The following is a 21,453-nucleotide window of genomic DNA, read 5'->3' as shown; positions in this document are numbered from 1 at the left end:
CCAAGGGTGCTTGGAAAAATTACTTGCATTAAAAAGAAAATGAGTGCTATTAGAGAAAATGATTTGGGAAGAGGGAACATTTTGCTTTTTAGAGCTGAGCAAGAGGTTAGGCATCACATTTACAATATGCCTCTGCCTAGACCAGTTAGTCCATGCTTTTACATTAGCAGTTTAAAATCTCTATCGAATCCAGTTTGACTTGCAAGCAAGTTTAAGAGCAAATCGGAATAAGATATTTGCATTGTATTTAAGTCTAATAAATAACTGTACATTTCGGTCAAGAATGTGTGTATGATGATGAATTCTAAAATATTTTTGTCTGCCTCAAACTTGTTTTTTGCAGTCAAGGAATACGATTGTGTATCACATTTAGCATTTTTGTGTTTGCAGAATGATAACTGGTAGGAGAATGCTAATATATGGTAGATGAGATTCTGTGCAGTGCTAATTCAGAGGGATGGGGGAATTAATGAAATACAATGAACTAAGATCCCCTAGGCATGCTGCCATGTTTTTCAAAGCTTCACCATTATAAATTTCAACACTGCTCCCATCAGATGCATGATAATTAAGGGCATTTAATTGTGCACGATGAAAATGTGTTTGTGCATATTTGTATTTGGAGCTTTAGATGCTGTTGTACGTCTGAAAGCAATTTAAAAGGATTTTAACACTGCAGTTTACTGCTGCTTCTCTGAGGATGCCATTTCCTTTTTTTTAACTGTAGATACCCAATTTTTTTTTTTAGAAAGGCTGTGAATGTTTGTCTTGATGAACAGTGGTACTCTAAGTATAAATATCAGAAAATCTGTATGTTTTTTTATTACATGAAAGTAATAATTTTGTAATTCCAGAGATGACTGACATTGAATCAGAAGAAAATATTATATAAAAGAAAGCAGGAATATGATGTAGGTGAAAGGGACTGTAAAGAAAAGCAGCCAGGCCTCACACAGAGATGCCATCTGGATCCATGTATTCTCTTACTTTCACCCAAATTAGATTTACAATCACAAACCATGTGAAACTCGCATAGGAGGGTGTGAAATATTCCCATGCTTTATAGATATGATTTTGAGCCAGTGTGTTTTTGTTCCCAAATGAAAAAAAAAGAGCCTGATCTCTAAAGATGGGACCCATTATATGAAAAGATTTTCACATACAGCAGAAACCTGTCAGTTGTGTATAAAGTTTATTCTGTATAAAATGATTAGATTTAGAAATTATAACCTCATTGTATTCAAAACAAGGTTAAATGGCCGTCCACATTTAAATAAGTTTCTTGTCTTATACACATCTTTAAATCTCATAATGTTGTTCTGGATCAGAGTGATTGAAATATGGTCAACAGGTTACTCTCTGTCTTGTTATCCAAACAGGGTGATTTACAGCCACTTGCTTGAAAGTGTAAATAATATGACTCCAAGGCATGTCAACCATTTCTGACATGCAGTCATGAACAAATAAGCCACTAACCTCATGGCACAGGCATCACCCAATATAGCTCTGTCACTTCACTTCAAAGAAGCCCTTTTAGCATGTAACTAGCTCCCAAGAGCATTGGAACTTATTTTGTTACTGAGTGTATATTGTATATTTGATCAAGTAATTACTAATTTTTGTGTAGGCAGACAGTAATTAGCAAATACAATGTCCCCCTGCTGTGATGTTTAATTTCATTTTTTTCCCACATCCAAACTGCTTTGTTTCTGCATGTCTTACTACGATCAGATGAAAGGTTGCATACGTTCATAAAAAGATCATCGTACTTCGCTTTTTGTTGTGAAGTTTAAAAGAAAATAACTTTAATGTAACTTTGTAATTGTAAAAGCAATTTCTGAAGTATTTTAATCATACAGCACAGCCACCAATTACAGTTTTTAAAATTAATCAAAAGAACAGTTTTTTTATCAGTTTGTGGTTACATCTAAGTGAAACAAGTTAACTTTTGTTGTCACTTGTGTTAAAGCAGATATAAACAGTTGTTTCACCATCATCTTCTATTATAATTAAAAAAAGGAGACTGACCATCCTGGACACTCTCCTGTGGTGGGAAACGTACTAACTGTTACAAAGTACTGACACCAGAGTCTACAATTATGCATTGTTTTTGTCTTCTATTTATTAGACATAAATTATGTAAAGATTCCACCATAAAAGTCCTGTCAATTAGCTGTTAATTTAGCAGTTATTTTATTATTGACAATTTCTGTCGAATCAGAATCAAGAATTTAACAGTGCTGTAGTGTGAATCAATTTAGGCATAGATTCGGATAGTAACATGAATATGCTGTTTCATCCTTTCATTTGTGCAGGAGGAGCAGAATCGTGGAAAGCCCAACTGGGAGCATCTGAACGAGGACCTGCATGTGCTCATCACAGTTGAAGACTCACAGAATCGTGCTGAGATAAAACTCAAGAGAGCCGTGGAAGAAGTTAAGAAGCTGCTTGTCCCCGCAGTGAGTCACATGTTTACACTATAACCTTTCTACTCTGCTTGTATTTATCAGAAGACCAAGTTGAAGAAAAGTGGCAAAATGGCAAAAACACATTGATTCGGTTCAACAAACAAGACTTTCAGTTAAAGGAAGTGCTGCATAAGCACTGATGAGTGTATTTGTTTAGTGGGAGCAAATTCAATCTAAATAGCTGTGCTCAGCATTACTGCCATTTCCACACTAGCTGTAGTGAGTCCTAAGAGGCTAACGAGAGTGTGGTACAAAAAAAAAGACTGGCACTGGCGAGAAAAGCAGCCATTTATATATACACCGGATTCTAATGTTCAAAGGTGAGCACTGTGGACAGCTTTAATGGGCTTAATTGGCTGTGGTTAAAAATTTAATGAGTGACATGAGACAGAGGGGTCAGGACTCTGGGTGCCCAATGGGGCCCTCAGAAGGCTCTGTGTTGCTGTCAGGCATAGAGCTGAATGATGATAAAGCTGTAGGCTTTAATGAAGTGACTGCAGGTTAGCAGGAGATGCTTGTGAATTGTAAAGGACAGGAAAGTATGTGCTGAACTCTAAATCCACGTTCCAGCATTTGAATTGGGCTATAACATATTATACACATTAAAAAACACAAGATTTTACTGCTAAAGATAAATAGAATTTTGAAGAAGATAAGATTTCAGCACTGTGTATAATTCTGACTGGAAGAGGACCTCCATCTTTGGGAATGATGTTGAATGTGCATTTCATTGCGTTGCCATGGCAATCATCATGGTACTCTAATGAGCCATGATTGACAGTTGTGTCCTTTTGTTAGTACCAAGTTGTTCATAGAGACTAAGCTTTTACTAAATGTTTAGCAGTGGTGTTTTAGGAATGGCTAAGGATAAATACATCACTCTCTAAGATCATATAATTATGGTAGATCAATTGACTTTTGAACGTCTGGATTTTATACAAATACAAATTCATCATATATGATTAGACATATTAAAATTATTTAGCAATACAATTTAAACTTTGTCATGAGTATAATTCAGAAAGTATTCTATTATTATATGTATACTTTTAAAAATTGAAAAAAGTGATTACTTTCCAGTTAATGGTGAAAATGTGAGCTGCCACCAGTCAGTACAGTAACATTCACACAACCTCTGAATGGTGGAGATATTTTGCCAATCCTTATCTGTTTTGGTGATGGAGTCTACATGGATTGAATAGTGATAGAATTTAACCCTTTAAACCAATACACTATTTTGCCTGGAACAAACTGAACATACATGATGCACATATGCATGCATACACACAACCAAACATGTGGTGTCCTGTTTAACAATGCTCTTCCACTTCCATCGCCTCCACCCAGACTAACAGGATAGGAGTGGATTCAATCAGACTACTAAAAATATCCAGCTGTCTATTTTTACAGTGTGTCAGTGTGTGACCACGCCATACTCCAGCAGTGAGGTGTAACAAATGTCTTCGAAAGACATTTGGTTGAAAGGGTCAGTTCGTATTTTTAAGCAAGGAATGATTATACCGTTGAGCTCACAGGCATGCATGCACTAACCTTTACGCTGGTTTAAACAGCTTCATTGATATCACAGTGATCACTGCTCTGCACTGCCCCTGCTGACCCATATCACGCTGTGGGGCCATTTGGCAGGCACGCATTGGTATTGTAAGCAAAGGGCACACACATACACACTTTGATCCTACTCTGAATGGATCAGCCTTTCTTTTCCAGTGTGCTTGCTGACATAGTTTAGTTCATTCTTTGGCCTGTTTTACTCTGACCTAACCTGAACCCATACTGTAATATCCAGCAGATCATTAAAAACACCAGATTTACAGCTCCTCTATGTTTTCACTTTCAATTCTGTTCATAACTTAGTTTGAGCTACTAACTGTTAACAGTACGCATTCTCAATACAACAATACTGTAATTCAAATACAAAAAAAGCATTGAGGCAAATAATTTCGTTTAGTACATTTAACTACCCACAGAGCACTGTGTTTCCCCACGGACCATTATTACTGACGCATTACTCGCTAAACTCTGGACCGCTCTCGACAGGTAAACACAGAAGATGCTGCAGAATGAAAAATGGAGGAATGGGGAGAAAACAGAGAGTGGCAAGGAGAAGATTCAGGCAAAAGAAAACGACAGAATTTATTGTTATTTATTATGTATGGACTCTTGTTCCAAGTTACCTTCCTGTTTACTGCCTGTTACAAAAGCCACAAACCCTTCCAAGAAGACTTTAAAGCTGTAGTTCGGCTGAAAGTTAGGTTCCACAACATAAATGCAAGGATTGGGGTTTATTTATTTATTTATTTTTATTATTATTTTGATGTATGTCTTAATTTTGGGTTGTACCGTGTTTACCTTTTTAAAAGTAATTTGAAATTGACTTTACTATTTTTATTTATGATTTTTTTATTTATATGTTTGTATATGCATTTTGATATTATATTGCAATTAGATGGTAATATAAGTGGAGGGAATTTGTGAAGAAACATTAGCTATTAGTGAGACAGTGAGAATTTAGTAAGACTGTATCGAGAACACGAGTTGAATGACCAGAATGAGTATGGGAACCAGCAGACAGTAGAATAGGAAATGTACAGTAATAGAGGTAGAATGTGAAGTGGCAGAAGGAAGAGGAACAGGATAGGGAGAAAATGTGATAAGTTGAGGTGCTGATTCCAGGCTGTTGTGAGAAACATGAGCTGTATCTTTAACCTCTGTGCACTTCATGTTCATTTTGGCTGTCTTGATCAGACAGCATTGAAGCAACTCGCACTCGGTTTGTTAGCAAGTAGGAAACCCTAGCTTGTATACACAGTACTCAGCTAGCACTTTTGAAACTTTTAATGGGTATTTAAATAATCCATATTAAAAGCTTTTGATTAACAGCTGCTCAAATTGTTTTTATAAAAAATTTTTTTATTGCAAATAATTTATCATATTTAAGATTTTTTACTACATTTCTTGTGTGTGTGTGTGTGTGTGTGTGTGTGTGTGTGTGTGTGTGTGTGTGTGTGTGTGTGTGTGTGTGTGTGTGTGTGTGTGTGCTTCCAGGCTGAAGGTGAAGACAACTTGAAAAAGATGCAGCTGATGGAGCTGGCAATTCTCAACGGCACATACCGAGATGCCAATATCAAATCACGTAAGAGATCACATCTGAATACTCTGTATATCTGGTCAGAATAGTGTCAGTTCTCTGTTTATATTTGCTAGTATAGTTTGTGATATGTGCATAGAGCAGAGCTTAAACTGCTTTGTTTTCAACAATATAAGAAACCATAAGCATCTTACTTTTTGTTTTATTTACCTGCCTTTTTTTGATGACAACTCGTCTGTTTTCTTTTTTTCTTGTATGCGTCTCCCGTCTTCTCCTCCTTAGCAGCCTTGGCTTTCTCTTTGGCTGCCAGTGCCCAGGCTCCTCGCATTATTACCGGCCCCTCCCCAGTTATGCCCAGTGCAGCCTTGCGTACTCCTGCCCCTAATGCTCCCACCCTCATGCCTCTCATCCGACAGATCCAGACCTCTGCCATTATGCCTGCTGGCACCCCTCACCCCACTGCCACTCTGATGTCCCAGACCCCTGAGTCTGGCATTATCTACACCCCGTACGAGTATCCCTATACTTTGGCCCCTGCCACCTCTATCCTTGAATATCCCATTGACTCCAGTGGTTTATTAGGTAAGTAACTCTGTTTGTGTGTTGTAGCATATTAATTTACATCTCTTTTCAAGTTTAAGATCTATTTTATATGCCGTCATCAAATAGGACGAGTTCCAGATGCTGTCTTTGTTAATTTTGGGACAATATAAACTAATTTTAGCACTCTGTCTCACTTTTTTAGGTATGGCATTCCCCACAAAAGGCTAGTAGAGTTCACGGACAGTCTGCAATCCCCAAAAGTGTTAACTTTTTGTATAGCAGTTGCGGAACAGCACAACAAAAAACCCTAATAGTTTAACTAAAAACATAGACAAACCAAGACAAAACTCATTACTACTGATGTTTACACTGGTTTTAACTTCCCAGAGTTTATTCCTTTTTTTTTTTTTACTTTGGATTATTTTGGTTTATATGGTCTGCATAATCAACTTCAATTATAATCAATTATACATTTAAATTATGCATACCTAGAATATTAATGATTGACAAAGTAGATGTGTCTCTATCGCTGTGCTTATGAATATTCTCTTGCAGTTTGAAACCATGTCAGCTACATTCCCTGTGCTTGCTTTATATCTGAAAGCTCTCAGAATATCAGTATTATAGCTGACTTTGTGTTATAAACTGTAATAATAATGAAGCACTTGCAATGTGCCAATGTAAAACTTTCTATATGATTCTGTGTAAAATTAATCCATCTTAGTTTTTTAGGCTCTCTTATCATAGTTCAGCAAGTGAAGCAATTATAAACACATATCACCTACTAGATATTCACATTGTTTTTTCAAATGACAATAGATGGATTTCTGCACCATGAAAACAGAGCCCTTAAGCTTCTAATGCTTTTAATTTGTACTCATTCTTGTGATTGATTGGGTCTTACTAGCTTGATGTGGATGTATTTTGTTTAGTTATTTTCTAGTGTTTTGTTGTTGATGTGTTGAAAATTAATAATTATCTGATGTTACTTTCTATTTTATTGGTAATATTACATCCTAAGCAGGTGCAGTGACTACTAAAGTACGAAGGCAGGATATGCGCGTCCATCCTTACCAAAGGGTAGTGACCGCAGAAAGAGGTTAGTTTAGCCCCAGTGTTCAAGCTATAATTTGTGTGTGTGTGATGTGTGTGTGTGTGTGTGTGTGTGTGTGTGCGTGCGTGCGTGTATGCGCGTGTTCCTTAAGGTTTCAGTCACAGTACAAAGTTCATTATATTTATAGACATATTCATCATCCTCAATTGTTCAACCATTATTACCATTCTTCACATAAACTGATATAATACATATCACAACATATGACAGTTTATTGTATTAGAGGGAGTGAGTGTTTGTATGTTTGTGTGTGTTATGCATGCTGGGGATGTACTGAAGAGTGACAAAAAAGATTAACATTATATTTAGTTCATCATATCTACATATAAAATATATCTAAGAAGTTAAAATGGTTATGTAAGTAATGCATAGCAGAATCAGTGGTTAGCACTTAAGCCGACTCCGATCTTAAATACATTGACTGTATACAAATTAAACCAAGAACCCATTTACACCTTGTATTGACGTGATGTGTATCTGAATATCAGTATCTGAATAGAAAATGACAACAAATAACAAATGCACATTACACTGTGAACAGAATCTGTTTACTTTATGCAGTGTGCTATTATACTGAGTGGGAGTGTGGATGCGGTTATCCACATAGCAGCAGTAGAGGTAATTTTTTTTATTTATTTGAACTTAATTGTCTACGAAAATTAGTGACCTAAATAATGAGTTTTTTTAGTTAGTTCTCTGTGGTCTCAGCTTGACATGTAAACACTGTAGATTCTGAGATACATGAGCTGTCAATATCAACAAAGCACGTTAATACATGGTGTAAAAGGGGTTCTTTTGATGCTGTTATGGAGGTTTTATAATGCTAAATATTATTGGTAATTCAAGGATGGGTTCATCGCACTGCATGTTTTGAAGGTAAATTCTCATGCTATTAGAGAAAGAGTTATTTGGCTTGTTCTCGAGAGCTCTATTACACTGATGACCATGGGATGACCTCATGGCTCCCAGTCAATGAAGGCTGATGGAGCTTCATTATTAGCTTCTCTCTTTTTTACTCTTGTTTAGTTCTAGTTAATTACCCCCTCAGTTTCTTTCTGATTTATTTTACTCTTAACTGCATTCACATGTTATGTATTCCATTCAGCCAGTTTTATCTTGTGCCAGAGCACCTTTTTCTTTTTTTTTTCTTTTTTACATTAATTTATAAAAGTGGATTTCTTTTTGTTATTTTGTTGACCATGTTTACAGGAGTGTTATTTGAAGACCAACATAATTACAAATAAGTGTAACACATTTAATGCAGAATTGATCAACAAGCCACAATATTCACTGTACTGTAGTTTGTAAACCCAATATTGCATTTTATGCAATATCACATCAGCCTTACAGAGCATGTTTAGAAGCTTTTCTTAATCACAAAATTACTTTAATCCAGTAATTTAAACCCATATATATATATATATATATATATATATATATATATATATATATATATATATATATATATATATATATATATATATATCATTCATTATTTTGTTCTTATACTTTTAACTATTTTATCTATATAATTGCTTCATTATTTATAGAATTTCACATAATTTGTATTTGGCAAACCTGTGATCTTTTTCCATAAGACTACTCTCAATAAGGCTTTTGCTAGGACCATTTTTAAAGCAAATTAAATAATATCTAAGAGGATTAAAGACTCAGACCTTCAGAGGTGGCTCAATAAAGGAACTACACTAGATTAGTCATATCAAACAACTATTTGGGTTTATAAAATCTTAATATAATAAAAGTTAAATGTGATTGTAACTGTAAGATTATTGATTTGACACTGAATTAAAATTAGCAAACTTAATACATAACCGACAAAAAAACTGACTAGATTAATGATAAAAAAATTGTGAAATTGCACATAATGTCAAAATTTCTCATCAGGGTTACTGACCATGACCTTATATGATTATGATGATTATGATATATACCGATCAAGAATGACAGGTGAAGTAAATAACAGTAATTATCTTCGTTAGCGGGTGGGATACTATGCAGCAAGTGAACATTTCGTCCTCAAAGTTGATGTGGTGGAAGCAGGAAAATTGGGCAAGTGTAAGGATTTGAGTTTCACAAGGGCCAAATTGTGATGGCTAGATGACTGGGTCAGAGCATCTCCAAAACTGCAGCTCTTGTGGGATGTTCCTGGTTGGCAGTGGTCAGTATCTAATAAAAGCGGTCCAAGGAAGGAACAGTGGTGAACCGGCGACAGGGTCATGAGTGACCATCATTGATGCACATGTGGGGAGCGAAGGCTAGACAGTGTGGTCCGATCCATCAGACGAGCTCCTGTAGCTAACAAAGCTAAAGAAGTTAATGCTGTTAATGCTCCATAGGTCAGGACTGTTTTGGCAGCAAAAGGAGGACCAACATAATATTAGGCAGGTGGCTATAATGTTATGCCTGGTTGGTATATACTGCAATTCCCATATAGCGATTTCCATAGTGATTTTTTGGTTGTTCAGCTGCATTCCAGTGCCAGGATTAATGACGAGTATCACATTAGCTAAATATATTACCTCTCAATATAGTATAGCAGCTACAGATAGTAATATGTCACCAGTGTAAAAAGCATAAGCCAAAGGTCATGATCAGTGTCACATTGGGAAAATTGACAATATATTAGGAAGGTTATGGATTGTATGAGGAGGAGAGTCATAAGTAAAACTGACAGATGAGTATTATGCTCAACAGTTGATTCTGTTTCATTATAAAGGTGATATGCTGTGCTTATGGACTCTTAATGGCTCCCCATACTACATAGATCTTCATAAAAATACAACACATAGTTTGCACTGAAACTCTTGAATCACCAGATTTTTGTCTTTTGTTAGACAGAGCAAAACAATGTCAGGAAAAAGACACACAAATGAAACCTCATAGGTTCGGGTTTCTTTGTGACAATGGACAGGGTGGTGGACATAACAAAATGAGCAAGAGTGTCCTGTCAAGAGTTAATTATCAGAATTCTGTGATGTTATTGAGAAATGTCAGTATGAGTAGATGAACTGATTAAATATTCCATTTCGATATTTTGTTTTATTGTAAACTTTTTTTCTTTTGCTATTGTGTTACGTGGGGAAAAAGTCTTTTTGCATAGTGTTTTTTTTTTTTTAAACAATATTTCTACAGCATCAAAAATTTATGAAAACCAGAATATATTGTATATGTGAAAAATATAAAATATATGCTAGAGAGAAATGCAGTGTTTCTAGATTCTCAAATATTCTAGAAATTATAGTGAATTTCTGTAGTACATTTTATATTCTCTGTCTTATGAATTATTGTAGTTATGTCTGTTGTTTCTTTCTCATTATTTTTTGCCCCGCATTCAGAAGTTGTTTTGGTGTTGTGTTTTGTTAGCATTGTGTTTTGTATTATTGTAAATAGACAGATTTTAAAGACAATAAACTTTGCTTCAGTCAAAAATGACATTTTTTTTGTATTTTGGAAGGCAAAAAATATGCAGTCTTTTTTTATCTCTCAATTTTCTGCAATCACATCTCTTTAACTACTCATGAATTGAAACCCATTATCACTAGCAGCTTCATGGCTTTGGACTGAATGAGCACTGTAATGCTTAATAGCAGTCAGAGAACAGGCCACACATTTATTTACCTCTTTAATTAAGTCTATAAATCATGTTTACCTATCATATTTTGACTGCTACTAACCATTAAGTGGTGTTGGTTTTAATTTGAATTCTGTAATTGATTCACCTTTCTGCTTCTTTAACCATTTTCACCTGGGAGTTGGGCTTCTGTGTGAAATCATGAGGCCGTCATGATTTTGCCATATTTACTGTAGATATTAAAGTTTCTCTGACAGTAGCTCTGATTAGTAATGTCATGTTGTCATCTGACTGTCACTAGCGGACACTAATCTCCTTCTCTATCTTTTTTTTCTTTTGTGTCCTCCTATTTGTTCTTTCTTTTTTCCCCCCTTTACGTTTCTGTCTGTTCGTTTGTTTCCTAACCACCCAGCTGCCACCGGCAACTAACCAATGACCCTCTGAGCTCTCAACTCTTCACCCAATGATGACCTGACCATTGCCTGTGTGCTGACCAGTTCTCTGGCTCTCGGCCTTCACTTGTCTCGTACTCGCTGCCTGCTGGTGAGCAACGAATAAAATTTAATTCACTTAATGCAACACAGCAGTGACGGTCCCTCTGAACTCAATCGTCCATCTGAGGACCTCGATGGTCAGATGATCTAGTCTCTGCAGCATGCACTGAAGCAACATAAAAGCAATAATTTTGTCCGGAACACTATGTACAAACTCATTACCAGTTTCACGCCGACATTTACACACAGTTTTTATATTAGAATAGATTGTGCATTATGCTGGTGCTTTGATTATGTTGTGGAGACATGAAGAAGTCAAGCTTTGTGGCTGAATAATGTGTTCACATGGATCATGTACGAGAGAGTATGGACATGAACAAGGGAATCTTCAAATGGGTTAAAAGAAAATTCGGTTAGAAGATGTACATTGAGAAAATAAAAGCCATTCTTGCCCATCAGCATCTTAAATGCAAATAGAATCAAATGCATTTATAAATTAGAATAATTTTACAAGCACTGGATACTATCTCATGCATTTTTGGTATGAGGGTGCTGTAGGTGAAATTACTCTATTTTTCACACTATTTCCTTTTTTGTTTTTGTACAAAATAGTATGTGATGTCAAAATGAACAAAGAAAAAAAAACATTTATTTCTTTACAAAATTGAAAGATTTTCGAGACCAAAATGTCTTTTTTTTAACCATGAAAGTGCCTTATTTTACATATGATCATTGTGGTTGAATAATCTCCATCACCGTTTAATGACAACATATCGATTATAATTAGTGTTTCCAACCGAAAGAAAAACATACCCAATAAATTTGACTTTTTAAATTCAATTTAATTTTAACATTTATGCATAGAAATCGTTTCTAACTCAAATTTGCAGTCGTGCCATTTATTAACGTTACCGTATATATATATATATATATATATATATATATATATATATATATATATATATATATATATTGAATATTGGTTTCTTTTTGATAATCACTCTGGGTCAGCAGTAATGTCTGCTTCACCGTCAAGAAACTTGTGTCAAAACAGCATTTATTTATTAACAAAAACAATTTTGAAACTTTTTAGACAAGGCTTTAGTTGGGTTTTTTTTGTGATTGACTTTATGAATTACTATTGGTGGATGGATTCAGCAAGTGTTGTAGAAGGTGATTTTCTTTTCAGTTTTACACTATAAAAACTGTGAAACATATAATTTTAAAACTAGTACTCTATGCAAATGAGTTGCTTTTGCCAAGTCACGTGAGGTTTCCAATAGGTCTTCCAGATTACATTTACAGAGCCAAGCATTCAGAAAAACAATTTGATTTGAAACTCAATTGAGAAAATGGAGACCGCTTGTGTTATTTAATTTGTAACATGATTAACAGGAATAATCTTTCTCATTATTATTATTATTTCGGTTGTTATAACTGGATTCTCAGTATCTCTTTTCTGTTATTTTGTATGTATTGCCATATATTAAGTAGCATTCAAAGGTCTAGAAATTCTGTTGTCTTTTTTTTTTTTTTTTTGTCATGTGTGTAAACGTGAAATTCGACCAGTAAAATATTTTGAAACACAACAAACATTTCAACTGACTTCAAAACTGTAGTTTTGGGTTCTAAGGTGTTTCCCTTGGTTTGACACATTTTGTTTGTTTTTATGAACAGTATTATAAGTTTGTGTAAAGCATCTGTATGTGTGTGTAAGAATGAGTGTGAGTGCATTTGATTCCATGAATATGATCTACACCAGTCAACTGCACCTCCCTTTTTTAAGCAGTCTTGTCCTGTCTGGTCCTATTTATAACCATTGTATTTTTCTATCACATTTTGTATGTATCAAATAACATTAAATCATGTTTTCTGATATGAACGCATATGCCTTATTACAGAAATTGATATTTGAGAGAAATTTAGTGTTTTTCCATGGAAACCTGGTGTTAGCATATATTTTAAGACAATGCCAATGAGGTTATTATTGTTATTTTGAGTTATTGAGCAATATTATTTAATGCCCAGCATAATGTTGTAGCCATTGCTTCAATTTATATTTTATATAACATGATCTAGTTTGCTGGGCCACTTGGGTTGTCCTTTTGAGTTTTGGTGTTTGCTTGACTCCTGTGCCTTTTCATGTATAAAGTGTGAGCTAATAACCATTTTGTTTATATAATCTGATTAATCTTTTCTTGCCTCTGGTACTAACGTTTTAAAGATCTTTATCTTTAACATCTTTGATAATTTGACTGCTTTCAATCTTTTTCGAATCAAATTGTGTGAAATTTAGCAAGAGTGTTGGACTGACCTTTTAAAGACTAAACTCTGTACTGAAAAGCAATAGCGATATTAAAATCATAGTTTTAAAAGAAACTAACTTTGTCGCTCTTTCTCTTGTGCTTTTATGTGCAAATGCACATACTAATCTTAGCTATAGGATTACAACAGATGTAGTTTGTAGCTGATAGCAGGTTTTTTTTCCTGCTCTCTCATGGGTATATCAGCAGCTGCAAAATATCATAGTCTACTGTGTATCTTAGGAAAAAATTGCTTGATGAAAGAAGAGTGTGAAAGAATAGCAAACTTTGGTAAGCTTCGCAATAATCTTACACTCATATGGCACAAGCCTTGTGTCCTTCTTACCTTACCTCTTTCTTAACACTTATGTGTGTTTTCCATCATTACTGTTTGTCAGTAGCCGTTATTGTCACACACTGCAGCGATGTAGGATACACTCCTCACTTACTTGACTTCAGTCTCTATCACTGGAGCACAGATGTGAACCAAACTGTTTCCAGGTTTTCGAGCGGGAGCTGGGGGAATAAAATAATTTCACACAGCCAGGATCTGGAGTGACATCAGCATCTCTTATTTCGATATGGTAAAACCAGTACCACACCCATTATCTTGTGCTTTGCTTCAGCCGTCTTTTACATTACGTTATTCAGTAACTGTTATTGTAAGTCATTCTTTTTGATTGTTTTTAAAATGAAGACTTTAAAGGGAAAGTGGTTTCTTATTAAGTTTTTAACATTGGATGTGCAATGTTTTCCTATGCATGTAATGTAAAACATTTATAATACATTTCATTTTCATTTTTTTCCTAGTAGTTTGTTCTGTTTCCCATTCAACCACACTGACAGAATGGTTTATATGCATCTTGATTTGAGAGTCACACAAATACTACGAACCCTAATCAGTGGAAAAAAAGAATGGCTGTACAAAAAAAATGGATACAAAATTATTCATTATGTCCTACAGACAGGTTTGCATTACTGCATCAAATTACTCCAGTCTCACCCAAATTGCTAGCTTCCATATAAGAAAACTATTCTGTCTTGTCTTTCCTTCCTCTTTCTCCATCTCTCTAAGCTATAATTAAAACCCCGGGGTTTTCTTCTCTTGTTCAGAATCTAACGCCTCCTCCTGTCCCTTAACTCTTTAGCTCTGTATAGAACCTTTCGGCTCACCACGTCCAAGTCGCACACAAACACAAATAGTGATGCACAACACAGGAGGCTGGTTTAATGAGCAGGTAATGGGCCAAACTAAAGGTTTAGATGGAAAGGCACAAGACACACACACACATGCAAACTTTCCCCTTTTTCCCTAGTAGCATGTGACCTTCCTAACCACAAGCATGCTCAGAAGCCTCTGACAAAACATTAAATAAAAATAGAAGTGGTTTCTTTACTCCCTTCCTCTTCCTTCCTTCCATGTCTAATGATCTGAGATGGCCGAGGACATCATCCCATCTCCACCCTTCACATGAGCCAAACAGGAACTCTGTTTGATTTTGACTTATTTCTTTGTGCATGAAATCTGTATATATTAGTAAATATTGAGATTTTTAGATTTACATTTGGTTAGTGCACATTTAAGAACCGTAATTTAAATGTTGCATCCACATAATGAAATATTTATCATTTTATCGATCCACTGTTTCAGTATCAGAAGACAGGTGTGTGTGTGTGTGTGTGTGTGTGTGGGATTACTAAAATGACATAATGAAAACAGTGGTTTAAAACAATGAACACAAAGAAGACATCCAGCAGGAGGATGTGGTGTGGGTGCGGTATGCTCTCATGCTTCGAAGAACATTTCCTCTCTATTGTGTGAGATTGCTCTTTCCACAAACATTTACTTACACACACACACACACACACACACACACACACACACACACACACACACACACACACACACACACACACACACACATCAAAATTTTTGCAGGTTTTTTTTTTTTGGTTTTTTTTTGTAAACCAGTAAACTGTTCACTCACATTGTCTTGAGTTGAGTTTTAAGATCTAAGAATAGTGCATCTATCTCTATCAATCTCTTTGTTCATGCACATTTGTGTACTTATACACTGCATAGAAAGCCATGGTTCTTATAGTGAGGTCTGGGTTTTTTCAGGGGTCTTTAATGTATATATTTTTATATGTATATAATTGAATGTATGTATATATATATATATATATATATATATATATATATATATATATATATATATATATATATATATATATATATATATATATATATATATATATTATGGTAGTGGTAACACCACATAGTTGTTAAATAGTTGTGTGTATATATATATATATATATATATATATATATATATATATATATATATATATATATATATATATATATATATAAACTTGAATTATAATTAAATAGGTTTTAAAATGCAAATAAAAATATTAATGTTAATTTGAACTTTTCATTATTTAAAATGTATAAAATATTTCCATAATATAATAATATAATGAAATGTACAAACTACTGCAATCCAGATAAATTGTTTAAGTTTAGAAATGATAAGGTTCTAAATGCACAATAAAATAAATTTTGTTTTATATATATTTTTATTATATTATTGTATGTGTCTGATGTGTCTAATATTCAAATATTTTATTAGTTTGGACAAATAAATCCATCCTTTTATAATAAGTGGGTCTGGAAATGTGTTTGTTGTAGTTGCACTATAAGGGCTTCTGTAATGCACCCATGTTTGAAGGTTTCAAAACTCATTATATAAAGGACAGCACTCGATGCTAAAGAGAACAAATTATGAATTCTGTGACTAATTTCTGAGAAATGCACTCATCTTTATTAATGAATAGAATTAAAATAAGTAAAAAGAAACATGAAAGAAGATGGGTTGGGGCAGCAGGGTGGTGTTGCATGCTGGTCTATGTCCCACTCCCCTTTGTATACTTCTCCACTCCTCTTTCTCTCCTCATCTTGCTGCTCTTCCTGCCCTTCCTTCCCACTCTCAGGAGGGGGGAATCTGTAGTCTGGCTCCAGTCTGGACCCCCACGCTGTCTCCTCAGTGCTGGAATCTGCCCAATCTTGGTGGGAGACAAGCGACTGTAGTCAGCATCCAAAAGCTCAGAGGAGCTCATGAATCACACAAAACAAGTAATGAATCAAAGACAAGATCTACTTTCGTTTATTCTATTGCAAAGTTGCATGAAAGTGCAATTCTTCATCTTAAAAAAAAATTATTATATACATTTAAAACTCAGCTGAACGTTTGCAGACTTACTCAAGTGATATTCAACTGAAATATATTTGAAAACTATAAGTGAAGAAAATAAACTTCATTAAGCAGAGGTGAAAGATACAAGTGACTACTTATCCCCAGCTTTCACTAAAACTGTCATTATGACAATAATTAGTATGACGGTTTTTAAGACCATAAAAAAACTTAATAAATAAAAACAATGCATTTATTTGCATTCATTATCTCTCCCAGACATGACATAATTAAAAATGTATTGCAGAAAATGTAAAGATGTGAAGTTCTTAAAGATTCTAGATAAGCTTTGAAAAAGCCCCTTTTGTCCAAAACAGTTTGAAGTAGAGAGGCATTGCACAGCTTTCATGTCACCATGGTAACCCTGTCCCTTTGGGGTACTACTGTGTGTGTGTGTGTGTGTGTGTGTGTGTGTGTGTGTGTGTGTGTGTGTGTGTGTGTGTGTGTGTGTGTGTGTGTGTGTGTGTACATTTGTATATATCAAACAGGCTTTGTTGTGCATGAGGCATAAAAATATTATCAGCAAGTAAAGCTAGTAAAAATTATTTCAAATGTGAAATAAGCGAAAAACACTAGTGATGAAAAGTAAACATTTAAGAGAATCGTTTGGAATGACATCACACTTGTATCCCACTGCGGCCATTTTCCCAAGGGAGCCGTTTCTCTAACTTCACTGCAGCGATTTAGTATGTTCAGCAGTGTGGGTGCCCATGGGAGGCCTTCCACTGGCTTTCAAAGGCCTTTTTGTTGGGGAACACTGAGCCATTTCTGCTCCCACAGAAAGCCCTGGATAATTTAATGTGGATGCCAGGAAGTCTGAGCTCACAGAGTACCAACAATGGCAAATATTATTGCTCCACCTAAAGGAGTGGAAAGGAAGGAGAAAGAAGAAGACACAGGGTTTAAACAGCTATAGTGACTGATAGAGAGTGAAGTCAAACAGGCATTCTTCCCACAATGCAATGCAGCTTCCAGAGATTACAAAAGATTATTGTGATTAGTTTGCAGCAAAGGTTCCTAACTCTGGTCCTAGAGCACCTCTTGTCCCGCTGAGTGATTTATCCTACTTCCAATCAAATCTAATCACAATATTTTGTGTGTTGAGTAGGGAAAACATTTAAATACAGGGCAAAAATTTACTCTTTATGTTTTTATTATTATTATTATTATTATTATTATTATTATTATTATTATTATTATTATTATTATATTTTGTTAAATTAATGAATTTTGTCCGTCAGTAGACACACAGTGTTTAAACACGCCTACAAACTTTTAATTAGCTCTTGACTGCCATCTAGTGTCCAACACCCAATAAAGCGTCCGGATAGCTAAATTTTTTTAACTAAAAAAAAAATATTAAAAATGAATTTATTAAAAAAGAAATAGATTAAGATTCATATCGGATCGGTCGAGGCCCGGGTTACCAATGACCGCCACAGGTATCGTTAGCCAACAGGGTGATGGTGGAAATTGGGCTACTGTTGGCCGAAAGAGAAGGAGAAAAGGAAGACATCAGCAGAGACAGCAGAAAATGGAGAAGTGTATGAGAGTGGAGTTTCGAGTTGGTACTTTAAATGTTGGTACTATGACTGGTAAAGGGAGAGAGATAGCTGATATGATGGAGAGGAGAAAGGTAGATATGTTGAGTGTTTAGGTGACCAAGTGGAAAGGGAGTAAGGCCAGGAACATTGTGTGTGTGTGTGTGTGTGTGTGTGTGGGGGGGGGTTTAAAATGTTCTATCATGGTGTGGATGGAAAGAGAAATGGTGTAGGGGTGATTCTGAAGTAGGACTACAGTAAGAGTGTAGTGGAGGTGAAGAGAGTTTCTGATAGGGTGATGAACATGAAGCTGGAAGTTGAAGATGTGATGATAAATGTCATCAGTGCCTATGCTCCACAAGTGGGTTGTGCGATAGAGGAGAAAGAAAACTTCTGGATTGAGTTAGATAAAGTGGTAGAAGGGGTGTCTAGGAATGAACGATTGGAGATTGGGGCAGACTTTAATGGGCATGTAGGTGAAGGGAACAGAGGTGATGAGGAGGTGATGGGTAGGTATGGTTTTAAGGAGAGGAATGTGGAAGGGCAGATGGTGGTAGATTTTGCTAAAAGGATGGAAATGGCAGTGGTGAACACGTATTTTAAGAAGAAGGAGGATCATAGGGTGACGTATAAGAGTGGATGAAGGTGCACACAGGTGGAGTATGTTCTATGTAGGAGATGCAACCTGAAGGAGATTGGAGACTGTAAGGTGTTGGCGGGGGACAGTGTAGCTAGACAGCATCGGATGGTGGTCTGTGGGATGGTTTTGGAGGTGAAGAAGAAGAGGAGGAGAGTGAAGACTGAAATAAGAATAAGATGGTGGAAACTGAAGGAGGAAGAGTGTAGTGTGAGATTCAGGGAAGAGGTCAGACAGGGGCTCGGTGGTGGTGAAGGGTTGCAGAATGATTGAGCAACTACTGCAGAAGTGATAAAGGAGGCAGCTAGAAAAGTACTTGGTGTGACATCTGGAAATAAAAAAGAAGACAAAGAGACGTGGTGGTGGAATGAGGAATTGCAGGAAAGAATAAGGAGAAAGAGGTTGACGAAAAAGAATTGGGCTCAACAGAGGAATGAGAAAAGTAGGCAGGAGTACATGGAGATGCGGCAGCAGGTAAAGAGGGATGTGGCGAAAGCCAAGGAAAAGGCATATGAGGTGCAGTTTGTGAAGTTAGACACTAAGGAAAGAGAAAAGGATTTATACCGATTGGCCAGGCAGACGGACCGAGCTGGGAAGGATGTGCTGCAAGTTAGAGCAATAAAGGATGGAGATGGAAATGTGTTGACTAGTGAGGAGAGTGTGTTGAGAAGATAGAGGGAGTAACTGCTAAACGAGGAAAATGAGAGAGAGAAGGTTGGATATTGTGGATATGGTGAAACTGGAAGTGGATAGGATTAGTAAAGAGGAAGTGAGAGCAGGGATTAAGAGGATGAAGAGTGGAAAGTTGGTAGGACCAGATGACATACAGAAGCGTTGTGATGTTTAGGAGAGATGGCTGTGGAGTTTTTAACCAGATTGTGAAGGATTTTGGAAGGTAACAGTATGCCTGAGGAATAAAGAAGTGTGCTGGTACCAGTTTTTAAGAATTAAGGGAGATGTGCAGACCTGCAGTAACTACAGGGAAATTAAGTTGATCAGTCACACCATGAAGTTATGGGAAAGAGTAGTGGAAGCCAGGCTGAGAGAAGAGGTGACCATCTGTGAGCAGCAGTATGGTTTCATGCCGAGGAAGAGTACCACAGATGCATTATTTGCTTTGGGAATGCTGATGGAGAAGAATAAAGAAGGTCAAAAGGTGTTTTTGGATTTAGAGAAAGCGTACGACAGGGTGCCGAGAGAGGATTGTGGCGACCCCTAATGGAAGCAGCCGAAACAAAAAGAAGAAGACGAAGAAGAAAAATAAAAAGATTCTTCTCATTTTACGGAAGACAATCTAAAAAATTAGAAAGGACCTTTATTTTCATTTTCTCCAAGAATTTATTTTCCAGTTTCTTCGTGGATTCACAGTAAAGAAAATCAAATGTAAAACTAAAACAGAATAAATCTTCAATTTTATGTCTAATTGCAGAACTGCAGAAACGCCTCATCAGGCTTTGCGCGATCTATGGGTGAAACTTTCGGTACGACGTAAACAATCATTTACTGCAATGTCGCTACTCATTCTTTCATTTATTCAGAGCAATATGAAGGATCACACACTGACAATTTATTAAGGACAAGATCAGCATTCCCTTCCCTAGAGCAGTTGTTCTGAAACTTGGAGCCGCAGTCCCCTAGGGGGCCACCAGATGTCGCTAGAGAGGGGCGCATAGAAATTCTAGAATCTACATTAGAAAATTATAATAATTATTCTTTTTTTTTTACCTGTATGTCAGGATTGTCAACGTATGTAAACTATGATGAATAAAAAAATGATTTATAATAAAATAATCATTTGACACATCATCAACACACTGATAAATGTTAAGACTCTTTAAAATTGATACGTTTTTAGATAGAGGATACAGTGTCTCTGTGAAAGTTAATACCATGTGTTGAAAAAAAACTGCGTAAATTTGACGACTCGCATATAAAATGTGGCTTTATAGAATATATAGTACAGGTAGTCGTCGACTTACGACTAATTACGGCCATTCGACATTACGAACACAATCGGCGTACAACAGTGCGTACCAGCTTCCGGCATAATTTCACAGTACTGTACATATAGCCTACTCTACTTATGACCAAATCGTGCGTACCAGCTTCCGGCATAATTTCACAGTACTGTACATATAGCCTACTCTACTTATGACCAAATCGTGCGTACCAGCTTCCGGCATAATTTCACAGTACTGTACATATAGCCTACTCTACTTATGACCAAATCGTGCGTACCAGCTTCCGGCATCGTGTTACGACCGGTCTGTCGGTCCCAATCGTGGTCGTAAGTCGACGACTACCTGTATTGACGGCAGACCACAGTGTACACTGCGCTTGAAGATTTTATCCGTTGAAGCATTGAAGCAATATAAACTCAACCGACATCTCACAA

General features: G+C 35.9%; 1 protein-coding gene across 6 annotated transcripts in view; it reads left to right on the top strand.

The window, feature by feature from the left end:
- qki2 (QKI, KH domain containing, RNA binding 2) overlaps positions 1-12,180 on the top strand; it is a 28,474-nt gene extending 16,294 nt beyond the window's left edge. The window contains exons 4-9 of one of the 6 annotated variants that reach the window (XM_083555860.1): positions 2,316-2,459; positions 5,535-5,622; positions 5,863-6,159; positions 6,323-6,343; positions 7,145-7,219; positions 11,239-11,965. In XM_083555860.1, coding sequence (XP_083411986.1) covers positions 2,316-2,459; positions 5,535-5,622; positions 5,863-6,159; positions 6,323-6,343; positions 7,145-7,219; positions 11,239-11,255 — 642 coding nt within the window. In that variant the 3' untranslated portion in view covers positions 11,256-11,965. Of the gene's footprint in view, positions 1-2,315; positions 2,460-5,534; positions 5,623-5,859; positions 6,160-6,322; positions 6,344-7,141; positions 7,220-11,238 lie in introns of all 6 variants that reach the window. The other 5 variants (XM_083555859.1, XM_083555864.1, XM_083555863.1 and 2 more) reach the window with 5 other exon arrangements.
- Positions 12,181-21,453: the final 9,273 nt, after the last annotated feature.

This window comes from Silurus aristotelis (assembly GCF_946808225.1).
Source record: "Silurus aristotelis genome assembly, chromosome: 12".
Taxonomy (NCBI): Eukaryota; Metazoa; Chordata; class Actinopteri; order Siluriformes; family Siluridae; genus Silurus; species Silurus aristotelis.
Note: the sequence above shows the minus strand (reverse complement) of the source record. Positions and strands in the feature narration are given on the sequence as shown.